At 40.2% G+C, this 18,768-nt stretch overlaps 1 protein-coding gene across 2 annotated transcripts in view; it reads right to left on the reverse strand.

The window, feature by feature from the left end:
- Positions 1–11,053, reverse strand: part of SPECC1L (sperm antigen with calponin homology and coiled-coil domains 1 like) — a gene marked incomplete at both ends in the record, with an annotated part of 48,222 nt that extends 37,169 nt beyond the window's left edge. The window contains 3 exons of one of the 2 annotated variants that reach the window (XM_084271879.1): positions 1,603–3,233; positions 4,106–4,265; positions 10,868–11,053. In XM_084271879.1, coding sequence (XP_084128005.1) covers positions 1,603–3,233; positions 4,106–4,265; positions 10,868–11,020 — 1,944 coding nt within the window. The remainder of the gene's footprint in view (positions 1–1,602; positions 3,234–4,105; positions 4,266–10,867) is intronic. The other variant, XM_084271878.1, reaches the window with a different exon arrangement.
- Positions 11,054–18,768: the final 7,715 nt, after the last annotated feature.

The following is an 18,768-nucleotide window of genomic DNA, read 5'->3' on the forward strand; positions in this document are numbered from 1 at the left end:
TCTTGAATACAGCTTCACTTGAATACAGCAGCATCCTGTATTCAAGTGAAGCAACACCACCATACTACCAAGGCTGTAATTTCATGAGCAGCTGATCCTACTTAACATCTAGCTGCTGTGGAAAAGGGAGAAGGTGGAGGGGGAAACGCTTTACCCTTTTCTCTTGCCAAGAAAAAAATAGCCTACTCTCTCTTTTGTGCATCAATTTTAGTGCTTGCTGGACCTGCAAGATGATTAATTTCCTTAACCAAGTAGCAGGATTCACATTTGTGTGTGAGATGTGTTAGTGAGTTGAAGTAGTTCCCAGAGGATTTTTACAAGCTACTGAACTAAATTAAAGAAACTGGGAAAGGAAGAGGTACCAGACTTCTCCCTTTCAGGAGTAGTGAGACTGTATTACCCTGCCTTATGAAACTGCAATGTAAGTACCAAGCTGGAATGAGAGGCACTGCAACATTAACCCAACAGCAAAAACAGGGTGTCAGAAAAACAAGACAAATTAGGTCATGGCTTAGGGTGGGTCAATACAGTCAGACACCAATTTTAATCCACAAAATGCCATGCTTTAAATCATCCGTCTCGGGATTTCTTATTTTAATAGCACTACCCAACTTTAATTACTGACATTGTATTTACTTTTTTCCTCTCCCAAATTAAGGTTGATTCTAACTGGCTGGTGATCATGAGTAACATATTAATTTGCAACTAATATACAGTTCAGACATTAAATTTGGCATATATTTTCTCATCAGGGAAATATAACTTCAAATACATGAAGTTATTGAATCCATTGTGTGATTCTTATTTTACATATTAAATTATGGTAAACATTTTTTACCAGACATATTTAGTATATAAATAAGTTATATTTGAGTCAAAAATAGCTGTTCAGCCTGACACCCAGTCAACACACAAGCTGCTCCTGGATAGATCCTTAGCAAAAAACCTATGTGTATTTGCCATATTTAATAATTATTGTTTAAAAGCTTATTGATTTTTTTTAAAACTAAAATATATACTCAGCAAATTAAATTTGGTAAAATCTTTGTCTACCTCAAAAAAGTAATTTCTTACTTGGAGATAGAAAACACTTTTCTGCTTTCTTGATCATTAGCTTATTCTACTGAACCACCTTGAATAGTGTCTCAACACCTGTGAAAGGTCCTCTCCTACAAGTCATCTACAGCTGGGCTACCACCTCTACTAGCTCTACTCAGTACTTTCTCAGTGACATCCTTCTTCCACCAGTTTGGCACTAACTGCTTGAAACTCTTGGAGAAGGCATGCAATTGAAGCCCAAAACTCATGCTGTATTTTAAACACTGTTTAAGTTTAGCCCTTGAACTAAGTTACAGAGTTTAAATACCAGTATTTTAAGAAGTAACACAATAGTTACCCTGTGGCTGATTGTACCCATGTATTTTTTCTAGAGGCCTCCGTCATTTTCATAACAAAGGTTAAGAGAAAGTAATCAATCCTAACACTATCACAATATGATTAACCTCATAATTAATCCTTTATTTCTAAAAGAACTACAGTGAGGAACAGTAAGTCACTGTGTATAGGGGATATTAACATACAATGGCTTGTTTTAAACGCTACCTTAGCAATGGCATCTTGCAATCGATTGGCATCATTGCGCGTGTGTGCCAGCTCTTCCTGCAGACTACTGGCCAATGTCTCTGCTTTTTCTTTATCCAGCCTGACACTCTCCAGCAAATCTTGTATATCTGATTTATCTCCAGAGTTGTGTATAGAATACAGCTCAGCCACTTTCTGCTTTTCATGCTCTAACTGAGCTTTCAGCCTGTTCATCTCAATCTGGTCACTGGCTACTGTGGCTTTGTACTCCTCTAAGGTAGATGCTATCGCTGTTTTGCTTTTCTGCTCTGACTCAATAATCCGTTCCATGTGGTGATTTCGTTCTTTCAACGCCCCGATCATTTCTTGGGCCTCCTTGTTGTCTTGTTCTGCCATCTTTAAAGTATTGCTCAGGTGCTGCTGAACACCTAACAGCTGCTCTCGCTCAAACCGAGCGTTCTCCGCAAGGTCCATATAACGTTGCTCTAACTCCATGTAGCGACCACTTTTCATGTCTTCATCAATGACATATGAAATATGATGTTCATCTAAAAGGGACCGAAAATACTCGATCTGACGGCTGAAGTGTTCTAGTTTGTCACTTTGCTGGCACAAAGACTCCATAAGGATTACTTTTTCCTCTCCAAGTCTTTCATTCTCACTGTTTAGCTCTTGTGTTATTTGTTGCAAGTCTGCAAGCTCTTGAAGTGTGGCTTGAAGCTCTTCAGCTGTACTGTGTTGATTCTCTTCCATCTGATGTATCCGTTCTGTCAGACAAGCTACGGACACTTCACTTGCGTTGCCACTGCTTCCCTTCCTAGATCTTTCTATACTCGGTACGCCTTCAGACTCCGAAGATGATGGAGCATCTAAGGCATCATCACTTGATGTCAGTGGCTGATAAACTTCACTGCACTCGCTGTCTAAATTATCCATGGAATTACTATGTTGGTTGTCCATCAAAGTGTTTTCATCCTGACTTAGCAAGTCTTCCATCGATCCAGGAGCAGAACCTTCCACTGAAGAAGTCAGGGTACCACCACCATCACTGTGGTTGCCAGCAGTAATCTCTGGACTCAAAGACTGATAGCCAAAGAGTTTTTCAGAGTTGTCCAGCCTTTGTTCCAAAGAAAAGCCTAATGCATTTAGTCTGTCTTTTAACATTCGATTCTCATTCTTCAGCTGGTTGAGCTCTTCTCGGATGGCAGTGTTTTGTTCCTGTAACTGTAGTAAAGTAGATTCTACATCAGTTGGCTGATGGACAACAATGGCCTCCTTTTCTTCAGATTTCTCATCACCTTCAAGGTGATCTTCGTTAAGTCCCAGCTGAGCACGCATATCCCTTAGTTCATTCCTCAGGTGCAAGATTTCAACATCTTTCGTTTTTGCTAATGTCAAAAGGTCGTTCACCTTTGCTTCCAGTGCAGCTTTGTCACTGATTTGATTGTCTGACTTGGACTTGCTCATCCGAATATCCAGTTCTGGATTGGTGCGACTGCGGGAGCGCTTGGCCAGTACCATATCGTTGGTCCCCTGTCCAGCCAGAGGCAGCTTTTTGCTCTGGCTTAAACGAGAACGATCGCGTATTCTTTCTCTCGAAGAGCTTGACTCTTTATTTCCAGATGAGGTGCTACGCTTAGTGGAACTTGTACCTATATGTTTTTGAAAGTTAGGAACATTAATTTAAATAAAATATCTGTAATGGAAGAATGTGCATTTTGTATCAGCGATACAGTGCCTTATTTTTTGAATCACTCTGGCAAAGGCATTTCATAAAATACATTTAAAGTAAACATTCTTACAGCTTTAACCACAAATCAAGTGCAGTTAAAATGTAACTGATACATGCTTTAGCAATTGCTATGCTTTATCAGCATATTGAAAATTAGACTCATTTAATGTTTGCAAGTTGCTTTTTTCCTTGACTTCAACAGCTTCTGATAAGTTGTACAGGAACTGCAGCAATGCTGCTCCTACATGTTTACATTTATCTCTCAATACAGCTTGCATTCAAGTCTCCTGAAGTGATGAATTGCATATTAGAATTCCCCAAAATGAAAGTTAAGGTTTTTCATATTTTCATCTCCTTTCATTAAGATGAGAATGTATTATTACTATTTTATTTCCACAGCATTACTGAATCCAAAACATAGCAATCCAAAGCATAGCAACACAGGCAAGACATATTTCCATCCATACTGGTAACACACTACATTTCACTCTTCTGAGCAGATTCCAAAACTTTTTTTTCTATAAATCAATACAGAATGTCCAAGATGTTGACTACAACAAGCAGACACGTTTTAAAGATTTAGTGCTCATGGCATGGATTTTTAAGGCAAATTTTTTTAGACAAAAATATTTTCTATAGTAAAAGGCAATTACATTATTAAACAAAAAAAGAGTACCAGACTTGCATTTGACTGTAACCTTACTGACCACTTCATTAGGCAGCCTGGATCCTCAATGCATAACAGGAAAATAAAAAGCCACCCAAATACCATCTTTAAGGATCAATATTTACCTGTAATAGTTTTGGGTTTATTTTCCAGACTGTTCATGGTTGCCCCTGAAGCTGAAGATGCTGTTGATACACAAGTGCTCTTCTTTGCCTTGACACCATTAGTCATTGTCACTCCAGTACCACCAGCCATCCCTGCTAAGAGGTCATCATTACTCTTAGTCTGAAAGAAAGGGAAGAAATAGCTTTAAGAGCTGGCTGAGAAGTCTGCATAGCCAACATTTCTTCTGAAGATTCCATCAGTTTAAAAAGTGCATATTTGACTGGCCATGTGTCTGTGTAAGACTGCTGAAAAGTATAAAAATACACTGCACTGTGCAAAGCTGTAAGTTGCATTTGAATTCCTTACATGCGATTGACCACGGAGAATGAGTCTTCTCAAAATGATTCTTTCAATACCAAGGAGCAAACAAATAATTTAGAAAAGCACAGTATCACTTCTCAATTTTTATAAAGTTCCCTGATGGATAAAAAAAAAATTAAGACAATTAAGTCACCAAATACAAGGAAGTTAGTATAATGTTCTTGAATAGAATATGATCAATCATTTTCTGGTGAACAGAAGATGATCAAATAGCAACAACAATCAATCTATCATTAATAACATACCCTTTCTGGCTCAAAATACTGAGCCACAAATCACTATAGAGACTAGAACAGCATTCAGAGAGGGGGAAAAAGCCATCCTCACCACATACTCTTGCCCTGTATTCATGTTCTTTACTAAGCCCTCTCAAAGACCTCATATGTTAATTCCTGAAACTACTGTTAGCCACAACAGCTGTCTGGAACATGACAAGGCAATAAGCACAAGGCTCAAAAACTGGTTTCACAAATACAGAATACATCTTTCAGAATCAAGCAAACTCTAGAAAATACTAAGTTAGAATCACAGAATGCTTTGGGTTGGAAAGGACCTTAAAGATGATGTACACCACCGACACAGGCAGAAACACCCCTCAGGAGGCCAGGTTGCTCAAAGCCTCATCCAACCTGGCCTTAAGCAGCACTTCCAGGGATGGGGTTTCCACGACCTCTCTGGGCAACCAGTTCCAGTGCCTGAGAATTTCTTCTGTAAGAAGACCCTAAAGAATTTCTTCCTAATGTTTAACCTAAACCTGCCCTCTTGGCTTGAAGCCATTGCCTCCTGTCCTGTCACTCTACTCCCTGGTGAACAGTCCCTCACCCACTTTTCTGTAGGACCCCTTTAAGTATCGGTAGGCCGTAATTAGGTCTCCCTGGAGCCTTCTCTTCTCTGGGCAGAACCAGCTCAACTCTCACAGTCTGTCTTCATAGGAGAGGTGCTCCAGCCCTCAGATCATCTTTGTGGCCTCCTCTGGACTCACTCCAACAGCAATATGTCTTTCCTAGCTACCCCTGGGAACCCCAGAGCTGGACACAGTACTCCAGGTGGGGTCTCATGAGAGCAAAGGGGCAGACTCACTTCCCACAACCTGCTGACCACACTGTTCTTGATGCAGCCCAGGACATGGTTGGCCTTCTGAGCTGCTCACGCACAGAGCCGGCTCATGCTGAGCTTGTCATTGAGCAGCACCCCCAAGTCCTTCTCTTCAGGGCTGCTCTCAGTTCATTCTCCACCCAGCCTTTTGTTGTGCTTAGGATTCTGTCAACCCACATGCAGGATATTGCACTTGGTCCTGCTGAACTTCACACAGTTTGCATGAGCCCATCTCTCCAGCCTGACAGGGTCCCTCTGGATGGTATCCCTTCCCTTCAGCGTGTCAACCTCACCACACAGCTTGGTGTTGTTAGCCACTTGCTGAGGGTTCAGTCTATCCCAGTGTCCATGTCACCGACAAAGGTGTTGAACAGAGCCAGTCTCTGTACTGACCCCTGAGGAACAACACTTGTCACAGACCTTCATGTGCACATTGAGTCCTTGACCACAACTGGAGTGTGACCATCCAGCCAGTTCCTTACCCACCGAGTGGTCGATCTGTCAAATCTGTGTTACAGACAAGGAGGTCATGCTGTCAAATGCCTTGCACAAGTCCAGGAAGATGATGCACATCATCCTTCCATTGTCAACCACCTCTGTTACTCCATCATAGAAGGCCACCAGATTTATCAGGCATGATTTGCCCTTAGTGAAACCATGTTCACTGTCACCAATCACCTCATTCTCCACATGCCTGAGCACAATCTCCAGGATGATCTGCTCCATGATCTTGCCAGGCACAGAGGTGAGACTGATGGAAGCATAGTTTCCTGGGTCACCCTTTTTCCCCCTTTAAAAATGGGGGTTATGTTTCCCCTTTTCTAGTCAGTGGGGACTTCACTAGAAGTTCTTAAGCATTAATTGGCAAACTTTACAACTCTTTAAAAGGCAATTTTTCAAATGAAGAAACAAAATATGCTAAACATTCTTCCCATTATAAGGGCAAGAAAAAAATAAAAGAAAACAGCTGTGCTAGCAGCATTCCTTGAGGAACTGTAATTCAGCTGGATAACACATTTGAAGTCTCAACCAGCATCCTGGCTAAGAGGCAGCGCTTAGGACTTAACCAGTTCCTTTACATCATGATTTTCAAATTCTACAGGTTCATAACTTGTAGCTGATGTACATATTTGTGTTAAAAGCTATATGATAGACGTTATTATTCTGTACATTAAGAACAAAGGTGTTTGTTAATTAAAAAAGTTGCATCTCACACCTTTCTGTGCAGTTTTTTTTTTACAAATTTCAAAAGTCAGGAACACTGATTACAATCTTGTGCAAAGGGAAAGGATGGGATTTGTGCCATTTACAAAGAGCAGCTGCAAAACAAAAGGGAGCTGGGGAAGAGAAATACATGTAATATATAATATAAACAGGTATTTGTAAGGGTAGAATCCTCTAGGACAAGAGAATTTTTATTGAATCATGTAGGAAATGGTACAGCCTTCTAAAAACGTTTATGAAAGGCCAGAAGAAAACATACTAATCCAAGGCTCTAGTTTGATGTGCATCTAAGCTGGCTTTTCTGCTATGAAAAAGCCACTGTTGTTCTACCCCATGCTTCTCCATGTTCTTTCATACTGTGTAAACTGAAGCCTTTTCAAAGGGCTCCCTCCTCCCAGGAGCCAGATCAGTTCCTTGATCTGCTATGTCACACAGCCCTGCAAAACAGCAGATGCAATTTAAGTACCAAGGGGAAAATAAAATTGTTGGAGGGCTACAAAAATCAACAGAGCCCACACTACTTGTGCCAGGTGGGGGAAGAACTCAGCACAAACTACTACTGTATGACATAACCTGTAATCTAATCAGATTTCACATCCAATCTAAAGTAATTTTGAGGGCATGGGGGCAGAGGGGGAGGGACACAACTATCACCTAAAACAAGGTATCCCAAAAAGGCACAGACCAGTAAGTTTTTATTTTGCTACTGAATCTGCTGATCAGTCAGCAAACATGATAGTTCAAACAGACAATTAGCTGTCAGCGTTTCTACCCTGTTGAAAGAATGGGGAAATTAGATTAAGCTTTTAGACACTTATAGTACATGTTATCAAGCCAAATAGGTCAAGATGTGACTCAGCTTGAAGGAAAAATACACACTTTCTGACATCAGTCATCTCCAGTCCTTGCTGAACAAAGGAATTTAAGACAGCCATTCTTCTTCTGACTTACCCATAAACTATTTCTAGTCTAGGTTGGAAGGAGCTGCCTCCTCTGCAGCCAATTAGTAAACAGCTTCTCAAAACTGTAACATTATACCCTTGGCAAAGAAAACTATTTAGAAAAGCTTTGGAAAAATGACAAACCAGCAGCTCTCAATGCAATAATGGCAACTGTGCTTGCATTTCAAAGTAGACTTATTTTTGTAGTGAGCTTTTTTAATGGAAGGAAAAATCAATGTTGCATGTTTGTTAAACAGCTCTTTCCTCAAGGAAGAACAGTTTTATCCATTAACTGAAAACAGTGCAACTCTGCTTAGCATTAAAATCCCTACATTAAAGTACAAAAATTTAGAGAATATCATGATTAGAAATGCTCATCCAGACCTGTTTTGATTTTCTATATAAAAACCCCTTTATAATTACACAATTCATATTCTGTTCTCCCTCCACCTTTCTTTCAGTGCAATGAAACTTGAACGATCACCTCCACAATTCATTTCATCTTAGTTTCTCAACATGTATATCCTATTTAGTGATCCTCATTGAAATCCATTTGTTTATTTATTCTTGCCTGGGATTTTCTTTGATGCTTTGCTGTGGCTGCATTTGAGCACTTCAAACATCAAACTTCACAACAATCTGTAATTAAGTTATTGCAAACAGAACACTGAAGCCTAGACACATGAACACCCAAAACATTTTCTTATTTTCAATATTCAAACCGCTGGTGTCCCAGTCCTGGCTTTTCAGGGACACTGGATTCTGCAATTGATGTGCACGAAGTGTGGCTGCCAGCTAATTACACCTGTGACATTGGCAGAGAACTTTTTCAGCAATTAAATCCATGAAGTGTCTGGGAGTTCACCTGCTGTAACAACAGGTGAGGGGTTGCTGAACAAAGCAAGAACCAAAAACCTACACAAAAGTAGCCAACAGACAGGCACTCTAAAGAGAGACAGTGCAACCTCTGGAACAGCGTTCAGCTCTACAGAAGGGTGGGTCTCACAGTTTCTTCCTGTGCTCATTGTCCACACACTTTGAAAACTCCACAAAGAAGAACAAATCTGTGGAACAATGCGGAGTGAAAGAAGCCCACCCAAAGCTGAACACACGCCTATGGCAACACCATGAAGGGGGTAGGAAAAAACCCAAACCAGACTATAATTACAAAGTAGTTTTCAATTTCACAACATTATTATTGACTGAATTAAGATTGGTATAGCACTCAGTGTGTATTTTGACTTCTTCATAAGGCCTTTCATTCAACATCCAACTCAAAGTTTTCCGTATCCAGATTTACACTCAGAGGTCAAACAGCTGATGGAATTAAAGTTATTCAATTGTGGCTTTTTTTTTTTGGTCAGAGAATACTAAATTAAATTCATAATAAACACACCAATTCCTCAAGTCTAAGAGAAGATCCTACAGCCACTATGAAGAAAACATACCAAATGTTTCATCAGCAAGATCAAATATAAAACTACATAAATAATTATTTTAAACAAACCCAAACAACTTGTTACATTTCTTTCAAGACAGCAATTAGAAATGTGATTTTCCAGTATCACAAAGTAAAAAAAAAACAAACCACAAACTAACTTTGTTGTATAAGTATGTAACACTCAAATCAGGTAAGAGTCATCATTATTAAGTCATACAGATGGCACAAGAGCAGCTTAACAAGTAAAAGACATCCAACTGTATGAGTAAGCTGTAACAAAGCTAAGATAAGTCTTAGTAATTAAGAAAAAAATTCATTGTGCCTCAAACATGTAATTGTCATAAATTCTAATCCTCCACCCAAACATAGCCAGAAGTGTTACTAACATAAGTAAAATTGTGAAAGCATACTGGGTCAAATTTCTGTAGGGTTAGATCACCCTCCTACTTTATCTCACTGAGATGTATGACATAAGAAACTCAGCAAGTAAACTACAAAGGACTTCTGTTTCTGTCTTCTTTGAGAGGTTTCAAGAAATACAAAATAAGTAGTGTCACGAAGCATCAAAAGATTATTTTAAGTTCAGAAAACTGCAAGATATGATGGATGGCAAGGGAAAGGGGCGGGACTGGGGAAAATCTTGCTGAAACCTGGCTTGCAAGTTCATCAGCAAAAGTACTGTTTTTCCATTTAAAAAAAAAAAGTAAGAAAAAAGAGTGAAAGGGAACACACCTGTTGATTTCAGTAATGCTGCACAGCTATTACACAGACCTCAGCCCTTACCACTTCTTTAATTTTAGGCCTTTATTTGCCAGTTATTTAAATGCTCTATCTGGCTTCCCGTCGGTGACAGTGGCTCAGGTCCCAGATGCAGACACCAGCCCTTCTTGTTCAGTTGAGTTGCCCCAGGGCAGCAGCACCACAGCTCTGCACACAGGGCTGCAGAAAGGCAAACGGAGGTGGTGTGTCCAGCCATGTTTCCATGGCAGGAGAGGGAGGCAGACCAGGCAGGCTCATACCATCCGTCCAACCCATTTGTGTTTGCTCCCAGGTGCAAACCTCATAGAGCACACCTCAGGATGTCTTTATTTTTCTTGGTTGTTGAAAACCATATGCTCCTACTTCAACTGCCCTGTTTTGCTAATACAAAAGAAAACCTCTAGCTTTGAACTTGTTCTGGAAGCAAGAATCAACTTGTGAAAATTCAACTCAGGGAGTACTTCACACAAAGCAAAGGCCAGAGCAGCTAGAAGAATGCAACTGCACTGACCTGACACGGATCACTGACATCAAAAAATTTCTCATGTTAGATACCTCATTAGTTCTTTTTTTCAGCACCAGTAAAGTGCTCTTATCAAACCCCATTAGTCACCAACACACCACTCAAGCGTAACACCTGACACTACTAATGACATTCATTGGAAAGCAACTTCCAGTCTGCTCCTTTTGCAGAACAGCCAAGTTCTGCAAAGTACATTGCTTTCCATCACACCACACACTGCAATATGAAAAATACAGCATGACTGTCACACCAAATCCTATTACCCCCTCCAGTGCTGTGCAGCTATCCCAAATCCCTTCGGTTACCCCTATCAGAAACCTCTAGTCTAGCTGTATTAAAAATATGCCTTAAATTTCCACTCTTTTAAAAGCTTTATTGTAAAAAATAGAAATAAGCAGAGCGTTCTATTGGTCATTACCTTCAAAAGAGATGCTGACGTCCCAGTTTTGGAGAGTTTTGTTACTGCAGACACTGAGGAGCCGTTCTCTGGTTTGGCTTTTTCAGTTGTTTGAGTTTTATTTACTCCAGGCACTTTGGGCACTGAGCCAACACTCCTGCTTGCTTTCTTCATTCTGGGCTGTCTGTTTATGATGCATTTACAAACAAATCTACAAGCAGAAAGGAAGGCATTTTAAATATAAAATGCAAGTGAACAGCAATGTCTTTTTTTTATAATGCTTTATTTAAAACCAGAAGTCCGGTTATAGCAGTAAAGACTGCAAATTAGAGCCAGACTGTATGTGACTGACCCATGGTTTTTGCTTTTTTTGAAAAGGAATTTTTACCAAGAACTAAACACTTATTACAGATCCACTCCAAATTGTTTTCTTCCCTCTTTCCACAAATGGCACTGAACTGAGGGTATTTTATAACTGACCCATGTTGCCGGGTTCGCTCATTAGCCAGTCAAAGAAAGGCTGATAGGGCAGAACATTCTTTATTTCTGACTGTGGGAAGGAAAGTACAGTGAGAATATTCAGGCAACAATCTGACCACCAACAGCACTGGATCTGAGAAAAAGGTATCACCAGCTCGGTAACTAAAGTACTGAGAGAGTAATAGCAGATTCAGAGAATGAAGCCCCCAAAATAAAGCTGGCTTCACTCAAACCAGGGGCAGCTGCAGCAGACCTGAACACTGCAGTTATCACAAGACCTGCAACCTAGGAAAGAGCAGACTGGCCAACTACCACAGGCTGAAACAAGGACTACCAAAAGGACTAGTGACATCAGGACCTTCTTTCCTTTCACAAGAGCGGGATAGTTGGCAGCTGTCTGCTTTGTCTCCCCTGAGTCAGAAGACATAGAAGAGGAGAAAACTTCCGCTCCCCTCTCAGCCTTACAGAGTCTGGGTGGAAGTGAGTGCTCAGGTTTATCTGAGCCCAATATCCTGTGGCTGATTAGAACCATGAAACACATCTAGTTGTCTCCATCTCTTAAAAAGTGAAGCATTTCGAAAGCACAAAGAGCAGCAGACTGATGACTGAGTGCATGAGATATGCTACACTAAAACACAGTGATCAGCAGTACTAATTCATTTCAGCTAATGAAATTAATACCATACAGTAATACACACTCCCTCCTCCCCATCAACACCTCAGCTGCACACAAGTACATTTAGAGTCTAACTTTTACCCAAGTCAGTAAAAATCCAGGAGTTTTGCACCCCTAATTGCTGTTAACAGAAACAATGGGAAGTTTCACTTTAAGACACTGAAAATATTTGTTTATAGCTTCCAGGTTCCCTTTAGCTCGGAAAGCTGGCATGAACAGACACAGAAAACTTTGTTTGCTGTTGCAGTATCATCATCAGAATGTCAAAAATGCACCAGTCCTGCCATACGGCTACTAGTAATCAGAACGCCTTCACAGAAGATTAAATAACTGAGAGATAATTTGAAATGAGACACTCCTAAGAAAACCAAAACCCAAACCAGAAAAGCCCCATGAAGGCAATATGTTTGCTCTACACACATAATTTTAAGTGCTACAACTGTCTACTAGATTCCAAAGGCAGATGCTAATATTTACAGGTAGGACCAAGTTGCCACACTCTGATTTCTTGCCTTTTTCATGTTTATGAGTTGAACACTTACTTGTGCTTTTGATCTGACTCAATTGAAAACTAAAACTGAAGAGACCAAAGAGTAGAGAGTTGTTTAGCAAAACCAGCATCATTACCATTGAACGATATTTTGATGTTCTACAGACTAGATAACATTGCTCATAGCATGCCTGGGTAATAAACACATTTTCAGTGCACTGCTTGTTGTAAAGCTGGCTGTGCTCAAAAAATTACCTCAAAGAAAAAATACACTCTAGCAACTAATGCTGTAAATCAGAACTGTATCTTTTTGACAGCTCACAGGGCCAGAAAACCAGCTATAATGAAGGTGAGGGTAGCGGCAAGGGTACAGGCAGAGCTTGACAACCTTGGCTGGCAATCTAGATAAAGCAGTAGCTCCAGCTGGTGTGCAGACACCCAGCAATGGCCATTTGCAATACACATCCATCAAGTCTACAGCGTGCATTCATCAAGCCTGACACGTCCTGCAGACACACGCCACACACCTGATCCCTGCGTGCACAGTAAAACATCGAGACGTTTGGGATCTGCTGATTACAGCAAGTAATACAGTAACATCACCCACTGGATCTACAGTCCCAAATGAAATACAGGCTTACATTAGTGTTTACAGAACAAGCCATTTATCCTCTTACCTCAATGAGGTCATCAGTGACAAAAGACCATGTGAAATCAAGTGTTTCTCATCCATAATGGATTTTTTTAAAAATGTGTTTTAAAAGTGTTCCTGAAAACACACAACAATACACTTCTAATTACCCATAAACCTGGCACTGTGATTTAGTGATCACATTCTTTGTGATATAGTGAAACTCTAAGGTAGAAACTTTGAAGATACTTAGAGGAGAGGGAGTGTTAGGTACTGCTGTTCCTGTTTTTCTGCCAGAGAAACTAAGCTCTACTAGTTACTTTCTTACTGACAGAAGATGGTGTAATTATAGTCTAAAAACTGAGAAAGAGATACAAATGAGTCCAACTTAACTTATAAAATAAGGACAAGACAGTGATTAGCATTACAGGTTCTAAAAGCAGTTGCTCACCGAGGCTCTTGAAGTGTATTTATGATCTCTCAGTACCAATTTTACCTCTCCCACTCTCTCCAGGAAGGAAAAAGAGGATGAGGTTTCATCACTGATGACAGAAAAGACCAATATTGTGGAACTGTAAATGGAGAAAGCCCTGTTTCACCCCGTTTCTCAAATATCTATATCACAGATATAGACTGCCTTTATGCTTCTATAAAACACCACATTCTTTAGGACGACACAATACATTTGTCTCTACCCAACACTTAATTTTAAAATAAGAAATAAAATTCTCACTAGCTTTCTGAAAATTAACACCCAACACTAAATTCAAATGACAGACAAAACGTTATTTCATTATTGTTTTAAAAAGCATATACTGCATATAAAACTGTGGTGTATATATGCCCTAGGGAGAAAGAAAGAATTACTAAAGATTTTCTTTCCCTTTATGCACAATTCCTTCCACCTTGAAAGCAGAAGGGAAAAAAAGGAAAAAAAAAAGTGAAGTAGAAGTTCAGCACTAGAAAGTTGCAGCGGAATTAAGAGTTGTAACTCCATGAGACAGAGAGACTTTTGGAGGTGTCTCATCCCACACTACTAAAGAAAACACTGATCTATCAACAGACACAACATATTACTGGAGAATATTTAATTAATGCTAGCACTACAGTATCAATTATAAAATTAATCAGGATGGAAAAAAGCCAAAACAAGCCCAAAATATCAGATAGAAAGACTGCATTCCTCAACTCAAATATAACACCACTGGCTCTAACCTGTATCCTTTCCCAGACGTGTCTCTTTCCACAGCACACATAGTACGGGAAACGAAAGGGAATCTTATTCAGGAGCGTGCTCTTGCTGCTCTGGTGGAGGCATGTGAAACCAGTCCTGCATTTTATACCCACTGCAGATACAACTCCATAAATAATAATTTAAAAGTGTTTTGCCCAATAGCATAGCTCTGCTCTTTACTGTAAGCTGATATGATACATACTCCCAGCCAACATGAAATGCTTTCAGTGTTACTCTTATACACTCTGTAGAAACCTGAAAAGTGAAGGGAGGGAGGAGGGGGAATGATTTCTTACTGAAATTACTTTAATCTCATCCACTATTTAACATGCTTATTTATGCTAATATTAATGTCACAAAATTAAGGCTCCAATACAAGAGTAAAAAATTAGTTTCCTGTGCCTGTAAGGAGAGAGAAGGTTAAGCAGCAAAGAAGGAATTAGCCTTTTGCCTTTGGTTGACAATACAAAGTATTGAGAGGTATTAAGCAGCTTTTATCTTAAAAATTGTGAACTATTAGGAAAATAATCTCAGAATTGTCTTTTACAAGTTACAGAAATGTAGAAACAAACAATCCCTCAGCATTTTTGAAATATCTAATACCCAAAATACAGAGGTAAAACAAATACATCTAAGAGCCAGAAGACTTTCTAACTCTATTCGTACAAGTGACTTGGTTTTGATACATTTGAGCTGACAACTTTTGACCAAATAATTAGGGAATGGCATTTTTAGGTCAGCTGCACAGTCCCAAAAGGCAGAACTGTAGACAAAAGATTATAAAATACAGTCTTTTCAACTCTCTGTAAAAGACAGATTCAGAACTCCCCCAAGACTCTGCAGGCAAGACAGGATAGTCCCCAACAACTCTGTGTCCTCAATTTGAAATAAGCTACATACCAAGAGACAGAGTTAGCTACATTTATAAAGTCCTCAGCCCAAACTTTCTGCCTGCATGCTGCATAAGAACTCTAAAATAGTGTTTCTTGCTCAAAATTCCAAAACCATAACCCATTAACCACTGGATTCCAGAAGCCCAGAACAAGTAGTGCATTTATTTTGTTGCTTAAGATCAAGACATCAATTTTAGTGTCCTGAAAGTCTGCTGATGCTAGAGGGTTATTTAAGATACTAAGGGCAACAGGAAACTGCCTGGAATCACAGAAGGCCCTTATGAGATTAACTGGACAATAAAAACAGCAAACAAAATTAAATGTAGGTAAACACAAAGCAATCTGTCTCTTGGGGAAAAGGAACCTCAGCTTCATGTATAAATGCACTCTCAACTCATTGGTATTTCCCAGCAAGACTTCAGCATTTTGATTCACAGCTTCATTAAACTATTGGTACAGTGTTTGGAATAAGGAAAACAAAAGGAAAGCAATTCCAGAGACTATTAAAGAGAACAAACCATAAAAGATAAATACCAACTTAACAAATCAACTATTGCCTATCTGCCTGCGCTTAATTGGTATGTGGAGTTCTGGTCTCTCAACCTCAAATAAAGGATTTCTTATAGACCTGAAAGGTTCAGCAAGGAGCAAAAATAAGATCAAAGGTATGTAATAGCTCCCACAAGACATGTCACAGGGAATATGACAGCACTGAGAAGGCACACTGGGACTGGCTCTTCCAGCCATCATCTCTTCCAGCACTAAAAATAAGGACCAACAAATGAAGTTAGAGCCAGGATCAAAATAAGAAAAATGAGTTGTTTTCATAATGCAAGTTGTAAGAACGTTATGGCTGCACAAGTGGAAGGGGAGGCTGGATATGCACAAGGTAGAGAATTTCCCTAATGGATGCTAAATAACTGAGCACTTACGGCTCAGAGAAACCCCTCTGAGCCAAAAACCGCATGGCAGGATGGGAACATAGGGTAGGAGGGAGGACTTCAGGTTTGGGTTTTTTTCCTGAGGCATCTGCTCACAGCCATGGCTGGACCCAGCACACCAGGTGGGATGGATCCCTGCTCCAGTCAGGGCGGTGTCTGCTACGTTCTTATGCCATGAGGAAAATACACAGATGTCAATGATTAATGGGTGCTGCAATTTTGGAACAACTGCTGCAGGTAGTTATTTAGAAAGACTTTCCTACTGTTTTCTATCTTAAAAAGTCAAAAAGGGCTTTTACAGTTTTCCATTACAAATTGTGGAATTACAGAAATAGGAATTCTACCTTGAGGTTATGTAATCCATCCACTGTTTTCAAGCCACATTTGCTACTGCTGCTTCTCAGAAGGAAGGAAAGACCAGAGCTTTGGGCAAGAGTTGGCTGTTATACACCTAAATTTCTCTACTCCTTCTTTGGAGAAAACTTCAGAGCTGTAACTGCTATGAGCAATGTGCAACCGTTGCAATACTTAACATTCCAGACAAGTGACAGGAACATTTACAGAACTTCTAAACTTACAAACTGTGCTCTAAAAGCCTTTTCATAACAAAATTAAATAATGTAGTCTTGTTTTCAAGGTCCTACTTTAAACAACTGCTATTTCAAACCACTGCTGAGGAAAGAAAAAAAACAACTGTTCATCAACTAAATCCAACTCGTTCTTCCTGGCATGGGGAACATGTCTCATGAGGAAGGGGAGCACTCTAACTCAGTCACAGCACTAATGCTGACACCTACACTGGAGATGAGAATACCTTCCCTGTTACTACAATACTAGTTCTGTTTCACTGCTGCTGAAAATACACATCATGAAAAATATCCTTTTATCTGGAGGCAGTCTGTGTGTCACAGTACAATCCGAGATAAACCTCAACCAGTAGAGCATGATAAAGCTAACAGAAGCAGGAATATAGTATGTAGAGTATTAGTACGACAAGCACCAAAACCTGGTTCTGGCTATGGTGTAATTTTTCACTGTTTGGGAAATTTCACAGCTGCATCCAAATTTTAAGTTGTGCACTAATAGATGATGTAATACATACCTATTTCCTAGAAAGTAATTACACCTCTATGTCAGATTTTAAAGGTTTAAACAAACTTAGCAGAAGCAGCAACCTTCTCTGTAAAACCCTCAGGTTTATATTCCAATAAAGTAGGACAAACTCTTACTTTGCCACTGTATGTTTTCTAGGCAAAAACTCCCAACTATCTTAACAGAGTAAATCTCCCAGTCCAAGGACTAGTCAGCTTTAACTATAAGAGCAGCTAGTCTAAGAAGAGATACTTGGTCAGTTAACCACGTTACCTGGAAGCACTGTTACCCATCACCATTCCAAGCATGCTTTAAAGTGTAATTACAAAAATCAATAACCCTCAAGATACAAAGATGTATTTAGTGTCATAGCGCCCTGCGTACACACTATACTCCTTAACCAACAATCAAGACACATGAAGTTTTCCTTGTGCTGCCAGGAAAGTACTGTCAAAACCAGCAACATAAAATTTAAGACTGGGGAATTCATCAGAATAGCACAACAGAAAAGGCAAGATTAATCCAATCGCCTCCTTTTGTTTCACTCTGACTAGCACAGTCGCTAAAGTTTCATTGCAATGTACTGTCTCTAGCACAGCTGTTCCCAAAAGCACCAGTCTGAGTAGGTGACCAGTGGTGGTGACCTTTTCCCTCCTCTCCCCTTGAAACGTCAGCTCAACTCCTCTATCAACAACTGCAGCAAAGGATTCCACAGCATGAAGTCTGCAGAGAGAATCACAGGGGTTGGAAGGGACCTCAAGAGATCATCGGGTCCAACCCCCATGAAGAAGGGCAGGCAGTAGCCTAGCTCCCATCAGAAAAAGGGGGACAGCAAAAGGACAGGCAGCATGCTGTTTTCAGGAGCTAGACCAGAAGCTCCCAGCACAACTATGTTACAGCCAACAACTATGGGGTGAGTAATTTTGACCAGGCCCCATGTTCATCCAAAACACTCTACCGGATCTTCACTGTGCAAAACCCAAATCCTGTTTTCAGCATGGTTACGATGACAAATCTGTTCTTACCAGCTGTTGACTCACGTATTCACAAGTGGAGGACTTTCTGGTGCCTGGCCTTCTGGAGCTGGGAGGTGACTGGGTGCTAACCGTGTCCACCACTGACCTGGTCTGGCAACATTCCTGAAGGCATTGCACCAATTAGAAAAAAAAAGGGAATAGAAGTATATAGAGATAGAGAGATAGAAACCTTGAAGACCTCCCCAGCCTCCAGGTGCTTACAGTTCTGGGATTCCCAGCCCCAGAAGAACCCTCCTGGTCTCAGCTGGACCAAGGGAATGGACTGGATGGGAATGACCCACCCACAAGCCAGCCCTGCGAAGGCTGGGGGAGGAAAGTGCCCGCTGGGGATTGCCTAAACTAGTCATGAAAATAATTTAATTGTACCCTGCCACTAAAAGAGACAGTCCCACCCCTTCCTCAGTCCTCTCCCTTCTTTCAATTCTAGAGAACATAGCTCATTTTTTGA

This window comes from Gallinula chloropus (assembly GCF_964237585.1).
Source record: "Gallinula chloropus genome assembly, chromosome: 17".
Taxonomy (NCBI): Eukaryota; Metazoa; Chordata; class Aves; order Gruiformes; family Rallidae; genus Gallinula; species Gallinula chloropus.